Genomic DNA, 8,345 nt, shown 5'->3' with positions numbered 1-8,345 from the left:
GACGCAACGTCACAAGAGTACCGGCTCGGCCCAGCGGGAGGGAATATTTGCCGCAGGCCCGGCATTCAGTTCAGTTAGTACTTTTTTATTTTGATTGTTCAGTTGCTGCGTGTGCACATATTGCCAACTGTGTGTGAATAGTGCCCTCGCAAGTATTCTGCCATTGTAAATATGTATTCATTTGCTTAAAAAAAAAGTGTATTATGTTCTGTTGCACAGTCTTACTGAGATGTGTATTGCATTTTGAACACCTGCCTTAGGTGACACACTTTGTGTAATAGAGTTTCCCTCTCATAATAACTGAATGGTTTGTTTTACAAAGGGTGGTTCTAATACATATTCTAATACATTTTCTGTATGCTGCATCGTCAGAGGCAACCGCTAAAAAAAAAAAGAGGTGCCTATAATAGTAAACAAACTGTTTTATAACTTATACATTTCCTTATTTTATTTATCTGTATGTCTTGATATTGACGTTTTAACACAGGGGTCTCCAAACCTGGTCATGGATGTCCAGCCTCCCTCCAGATTTTTGTTCCAGTTGTACCCCAAATTACATAATTGGACCAATTAAGTGCTTATCAGAAGCTTGTAATTAAAATTACATAATTGGAACAAAAACCAGGAGGGACACCGGCCCTTCAGGAAAAGGATTTGAGAATCCTGTTTTAACATGTTCACTGAGTTTAAGAATTGAATGTTAAAATTATATGTGTCATAATTAATTTGCAGGTAGTGGTACTGCAAACACAATGCGTTGAGCCTATAAAGAACATAGAACACATGCGTGGTTGCACAGCAGTTCAAAATAACATTGCAGTTAAAATGGAAGGCTCTTTTTTAATGCCTAACCCGTTACCATTAAAGATTGTATAGTATTTATCGAGATTACTCATGACTTCAAGGTAAGGTTGCATTTTACTAGAAGACTAGAGGTGACCTGATTCAAGCATTCAAAATTCTTGAAATGTCATCTAATACATATCGATGATTACTCATGACTCTAATGGGCTGAAGTTCCATTCCAACTAAAAGATAGAGGTCACCTGGGACTAAGATTTCACATATTGCAAAATTTTACATAAATGTTAACCCAAGGGGTTCCCCTGCAAAAAAACTAATTGTCATGAACAACCACACTTTGGACTGAAGAAACCTTAGGAAGTTCTTCGACGAACTAACGCTAAGAAACTTAAGCGGAAGTTTTATCGATGATTGGTTGCTCTTTGTTCGTTCCACCTGAACATTACCGGAGGAAGCAAAACATTGTTGAAAGAATACAAGATGAGAGAGTCACAATTTTAAGATCCCATTCTAATGAGGGCTGGGTGTTGGAATAGACTTCTCGACGGTAATGGCATCTTTTGGAACCCATTCTTCTATACTTGTGACCAAAATTTTATTGCAAATATGATCATTTGATTGACAGGAACATCTTTGCAGCCATCTCCAAAAGTCAAGCAGACAGACTAAAAAGGTAACTCCCACATTTATATCAACCTCGTTGTAATGTAACCAGGAACATTCAACCCTACCTCTCTCTCCATTCAGTGCTGTAATTTGGGTTTAGACCCACCCCATCCCCCTCATTTCTGCCTTTCTCCCCAGCTGAGAGATGTCAAGCAACATTTCGAGGTAACACCAAGTTCCCAGAAAGACGAGACCAAGCACCAGAACCAAGCAAGCAAAATGTGACATGTTTACGTCCACTGTTTTTTTTTAATCGGAAGAGCTGCATATCTAGAGAACTGCTTACTCAGTGTGATGAAACTTGCTAAGAACATTTCAGTGTATCAACATCTAGTGGGTATTTGGAGGGTGTCTGTCTGTCTGTCTGACTCTGACATTGTACTGATATTTTACAGGGCAAGGATGCCACTGACACATGTGTTAATCCATTCCTTTCAGGACCAAGAATCATGCTGATGGAATTAACACTCCAGTCATCGTCGCCTCCTGGTGGTTATCCCAGGTAAGCATGTGTGTATTCAGAAGCAGCAGGTATTAGCCTTTGTCATTTCCAGTAGGGCCATTCTGAGTATATTGTAAGTACAGGGTAGGGGTGGTCATTACTTTACATAGCACCGGTATGTGAACAATGAAATTCATAGCAGAGAGTGAATACTCTTGAAGAACAAATAGCTGTTCTTCGGCCAGGTATTTCTATCAAGTACCATTTCATTTTTAGTTTTCCATGGTGTACAGTTAAAACAAGCAACTGACAGAACAAATTGAAGGGGCAAACACCAAGTGACCTATATCTCCACAGCATGCACAGAGACATACCTGTGATTTCTATGGGTGTCATGCTCAGATGCGTGATGTTACCACATAAGAAAATGAAGGTATCTGTTAAATATCTGCAGTGAGTGCATATATAATGTATACTGTATGCATGTACGTTGTATATGATTATTTTGTCATGAGATTGTTTTTATTGTGTACAATTGAGCAGTGCAGTGGATGAAGAAGAAGAAGAAGAAGAAGAAAAAAGAGATGTTGTTTTTTTTATTCTTCTTCTTTCTTCTTATCAACTTCTTCTTGACACTCTTCTTTACTTGTTCTTTTCTATTTCTTCGGGTACACTCGAAGTGTATTCTTACTGGTCAATCCTTCCGACCCGTCTTTATCTAGAAGCGCAAACAGTACTGGACTTAGCAGTGGCACTAGTCTTCAACCTACGTTGCACTCTTCTATCTTCTATGAACGCGAGCAATGAAAGACAGGTCTAGACTGTCTCAGCTGCTAGACAACATAAAGGTTACCAATTTCTAATTATTCGAATCTGACGTTGCCACTCCGTGCACCTTATGTGATATTAGGGATGATGTTGGGAATGGCATGTAATACAGCAGTTGCAGTGTACGTCGTTGCAGCAGAAGATGAAGTTGCACGTTGTGATGCGAGGCTGCGACTTCTACGAGGTCGAAGTTCACACACTGAACTGCAGTCCATGGATCACGTGTAAAGAACCCTCACTTCCGCCGATGCCACCTGGTACACGTGCGATGATGATGGGGATGTTGTCCACTGATGCTGTGTGGTCCAGTGGTTAAAGAAACAGGCTTGTAACCAGGAGGTCCCTGGTTCAAATCCCAGCTCAGCCACTGACTCATTGTGTGACCCTGAGCAAGTCACTTAACCTCCTTGTGCTCTGTCTTTCGGGTGAGACGTTGTTGTAAATGACTCTGCAGCTGATGCATAGTTCACACACTATAGTCTCATATCTTGTAAAGCACTTTGTGATGGTGGTCCACTATCAAAGGTATTATTATTATTATTATTATTATTTATTATTATTATTATTATTATTATTATGATGATGTTGGGATACACTAAACGACTGAATCTAGTATTTAATATATATTATTATTATTATTATTATGATGTTGGGAATGGTACGATCACAATTTGCTGTACTACTACTACTACTACTAGACAGTAATCAAACGTTTTATTGCAGAACCACACGCTAGTTGCGCTGACAGAATGCTCCCACAAGGTGGTGCTGTGGTCAACAAACACCACACATTTAGGTACCGGTGTTGCGCTGATTTCTGCATCCTCACAATTCTGTATCTCCCCATGATTCCATGCCTGTGCAGGTACAGTTTTTCAAAGCTGGACGTGGATGCGCGATGATATTCATGTGAAAGAGTCTCGCTGTGTTCTCAAGCACTGCCATTGAGTTCTGCTGCAGTTTGCAACAAATATTTAAAACAAGACCAAACTAATTCTGTAGCAAAATAAAACAGCACATTTAACTCTACTGATTTTCATTTCGTTGCGTTACTCAGTACACGAAACCCTCGATTTAAAGTATAAAACTGTATTTTTCTTTTATAACGCATTTTAATTTTCTTCCATGTAAATACTCTACAGAAACATCAAGCGTCCACGTATAGCGATCTTGATCGCAGGCGTCAAATCTAAGGGGATACAGAATTCTAAGGGGAATCTGAAATCAGAGTTGAGAAAACTTTATAAAAACAATTTTCATGAGGTGAAATGCCACTCAAGGATTGTATTTCCCAACCATAACCACGCGTTTAAAATGGGTTGTTTATTTATTTATTACAAGAGCCATCACGGTAACCTTGTCAGAGCCGTTAATTCGTGTTTTGTAAAGTAATCTTGAAAACGAATCATTTGAAAACGAATCATTTGTTTCGAACAATGCGGTGGCGGACTGTGAAACGGAAAACGAGCTGTACTTAAATACTGAATTCCGTTTAATCAAGGCATACCAGTATAATTATTTTAAAATAATAATAATAATAATAATAATAATAATAATAATATAATAAATAATAATAATAATAATAATAATAATAATAATAATAAAGAATAATAATAAAGAGAGTTTTCATTAAGACGATTAAAAATTCGATTTACGGTTGTCGCTTAATTTTATTAATGGACCACGTAGCTTTAAATTGGGAACCTTGGATAAATTAACAATTGTGAACAACGTTCACACGTATATACTACGCCCTTTTATCCTTGTCGTTGAACTTCTCGAACTAATTTGATTTGTGATTAAACTAACAAATTTATTTCTGATTGTGTTAAATAATAAATTATACATTATTATTATTATTATTATTATTATTATTATTATTATTATTATTATTATTATTATTTGTTTTTAAAAAATAACCCCGTGTCATTTTCGATCTGAAGTTGGAGGATGTAAGAGACCACATTCGAACGGCAATGCCCAGAGGGATTTTGTGATTGCTTTTCAGCAGGCAATGCAACCCTGTAATTGCATCCACATGGAAACAGCATAGCTTAAAAACCATGTTTAAACTGATCTCCTTTAATATGAGAAGTAATAGGCCTCCTCTATAAAATGCTTCCTACTCCAATTTTCTATAACAATATTAAATTCGTTCCGTCACAATTCACGATAAACAGTAAACGATTTAGATTTGGTTTGGGTTTTTACAAATAACTCAACATCTCCTTTTGTCAGTGTTTATTACCAAACAAATACGTTTAAGAGAGTCAACATTAACCTACTAGCTTTTAACCCCGTCCATTTAGAAATGCAATAAAATACAATACATCAGTAAATACACTTTTCAAACAGCGTGGGAACATTTTCGGTATATATTGACAGTTAAACAATTGAAAATGTACAGTTACTGAAATAAATAACAATTTAACCCCAATGCAGAAAAGCTTTTTTTTTTTTTTTTGTAAGCACATTTATTTTTCTATAGCTGTATTTAACTATTAACATGTGCTGAATGATACAGATTTTGATGGACAGATTGTTTCTGTGTTTTACATACACTGCAATAACTATTAATCTGGCCAGTGCAGAGAGACTGATATTTCAAGCATGCTTGTTTGTGTTTATTTCTTTTGGGTTTTCTTTTTTTTTTTTTACAACACGCAGACAGGGACCGATTGATGATTATTCGGTACGTCCTTTCTTTGAAATATGTTCTGTGATTAGTTACAAATAAACAAAAAAAAAAAAAAAAAAAAAAAACAAGAAACAAACATAAATAAATAAATAAATAGAATAGAATAAGTTTAGTCGTGTCCTAAAATCTTGACTGTTCATTTTATGCATAGGGGCAAGGTAAAACGTTGCAGGTTGACCAAATCCTGTTTAATATTGGCAAATATATATTGTTTATGGTTGTGCAATATATATATATATATATATATATCATATCTATAATATATATATATATATATATATATATATGGTAACCAAATTTACTTTGAGTGGAATGATTTTATGAAGAAATAACCATTAAATTATTCATAACTTTCATGTTTGTATTCTGTTTGTATTCTAAAGCAAAAATCGCTATGTGGTAACAAAATATAGGCTATGAAATAAAATATAAAACATATACCATATTCTTATTAAATTTAACAAACGCTTTGTTCTTTTTTTTTTATGAAAGGCTCAGAAACATTTTGTTTTTTAAGTTCCAAAATTGGGTTGTTTGGTTTTTACTAAACCATATCGATATACCATGATGACCGCCTGAAAAGAACACATTTAACTTATCATCATCAGCTCTCCCCGGTGACGTTTGTTATCCATGTGATCTGTGAGCGCTGGTATAAAGAGGGAGGAAAGACCCGCCCTCTTTTAAATTCAGATCCGGCCTTTTCAAGATATTTTTCATACTTTTGAAGTACCGTTTGGTTTTAGACTGTGCATTATGTTGTGCTGCTGATCGCCAAAAAAAATAAAAAAACAAACAAAAAAAATAAAAAACCGAAACTTACCTGAAAAGGGACTATTTTCTTACTTCACAAATTGCCTCTTGCCTTCGTTTCCTTATGAGTACTGTTAAAAGAAGGCAATATAGAATTTGGTCTTGTCTGCACCCATAGCCTCGGGACCTAGCTGCCGTTGAGCCATGACTCTGAGTTCAGAGATGTCCGATGCGTCCATCCTTTCGGAAGAAACCGATATCGACGTGGTAGGCGAAGGAGAGGGTGGAGACAGCCAAAAACGGTCCTATGTGGACGAAGTGGACGAGATGCATGACGATATTCTCCTGGCCACGTCGCCGCAATGCGTGGACAGCTTATCATCCCGGGACTCTTACAAACCAGCAGGCAAAAACACCGTAGTGAAACCTCCTTACTCTTACATTGCCTTAATTACAATGTCCATCCTGCAAAGCCCCAAAAAGAGACTGACGCTGAGCGAGATCTGCGATTTTATCAGCAATCGCTTCCCTTATTATAGGGAGAAGTTCCCAGCTTGGCAGAACTCCATCAGGCACAATTTGTCCTTAAACGATTGCTTCGTCAAGATACCCAGGGAGCCCGGGAACCCGGGGAAAGGAAATTACTGGACCTTGGACCCGGAGTCAGCCGATATGTTCGACAATGGCAGCTTTCTAAGGAGAAGGAAACGTTTCAAAAGGCAACAATCGTCGGACTTGCTGCGGGATCAAAGCAATTTTATCCCAGCTGCCGCCTATGGTTATGGACCCTACGGCTGCGGATATGGGATTCAGCTCCAGCCTTACCACCCACACTCAGCCCTTTTCGCATTTCAACACCAGCAGCAGCAGCAGTCCACCAGACACACTGGAACTATTATCCCCGCACCTTCCATAATGCCTACCACCACTGACATGGCGAGGACCCGCTTCTACCCCCAGCTCAGACCCAGCCTGCCTTCATCATTGCAGACAACAACCAAATCTAGCGCGTCTGTGCAGCGCGCCCCCTTTTCTATAGAGAGTATCATAGGGGCTCGACTAAGCCCCGTTAACAGCTGTGGTTCCAGGTCCTCTCCTGTGTTACCGCTGTTACCTTCATCACTCTCCTCGCTGACAGCCCTGCCTAGCGCACACCAAGGACCTGCTTTACACACTGTGGAGAACATTGCTAATAGGAATTCAAGTGGCTGTTAATATACACATATCTATATTAAAATTTAAAAAAAAAAAACACTCCCAGAAGGTAGGGTTATTTTTGTACGTTTTTGTTACACTCGCAGCTGAATAACTGGCATTTGAATTGAAATCACCAAAGCCTGTATTCGTCATGTGAAAGGGAAATGTATATTATGTATAATTTTTTTAGTTGTAAATTGCAATATTTGTCCCCTTTTTTCACAGTTTTATAACGGTAAAGCGTAATAAAAAATCGACCCCTTTCAATCATAAACGTTAATGGATTCTCAGGATAATTTTTTTTAAACAATTATAATCGTGTATATCAACATGAAATAAATCACACTAACTCCTTCACTTTGACTGCTAAATTAAGTAAAAGAAACGCCTTTTATCATTATTTTAACCCATGTTTTGTATTGAAAAGACACTTAAAGTTATGAATTTGTACTCAATGTGTTCTTTACAAGAAAACATCAACATTGTACAATCGCTGCCGGGTGTTGTATTGCTGGAGCCTCATTCTTTATACACATTAAATAAATAATGTTTTTCAAAAACATGTTCTGGTGATTTGTCTTATTGGAAATCTCTAAATAGAACAGGCACAATATTGAGATAAAACCATTCATTATATATTTACTTGTAAGCCGTGTTTTAAACACAATTAAACAGGGCATTTGTATATTTTCCAGGATCGATATTGAGCAGATCTTTAAATAATGCATAGGGCTGTTGGTGGACTATCTAAGTAACCTTTGAAAGAAAGAAGACTCAAATGACTGATTTATTATAAGAGTTCAATTTTCATCTCTAAATTCTTCCACTGTATTGTATTTTTTAGTTCTATTTGTTAACCATTTGAAGGGGATGCTTTTAAAACCAGGGCAAGTAAATTCTAAATGATCTGGTGTCTAGGTGTGGCACGGGATTGCTAGGTATGTCATTAGCAGTTTA

General features: G+C 37.2%; 1 protein-coding gene across 1 annotated transcript; it reads left to right on the top strand.

Annotated features, from left to right (window-relative positions):
- The first annotated feature begins 6,141 nt into the window (after positions 1–6,141).
- LOC121313381 (forkhead box protein D1-like) lies at positions 6,142–7,948 on the top strand. The gene has a single exon (XM_041245849.1). The coding sequence runs from the start codon at positions 6,396–6,398 to the stop codon at positions 7,404–7,406; it is 1,011 nt and encodes a 336-aa protein (XP_041101783.1). The 5' UTR covers positions 6,142–6,395; the 3' UTR covers positions 7,407–7,948.
- The last annotated feature ends 397 nt before the right edge of the window (positions 7,949–8,345 follow it).

The sequence above is a fragment of the Polyodon spathula genome, chromosome 1, assembly GCF_017654505.1.
Source record: "Polyodon spathula isolate WHYD16114869_AA chromosome 1, ASM1765450v1, whole genome shotgun sequence".
NCBI lineage: Eukaryota > Metazoa > Chordata > Actinopteri > Acipenseriformes > Polyodontidae > Polyodon > Polyodon spathula.
Note: the sequence above shows the minus strand (reverse complement) of the source record. Positions and strands in the feature narration are given on the sequence as shown.

Bases quoted from the DNA above. Each gene is read 5' to 3' on its own strand.
- LOC121313381 (XM_041245849.1), top strand. From the start codon at position 6,396: ATGACTCTGAGTTCAGAGATGTCCGATGCGTCCATCCTTTCGGAAGAA.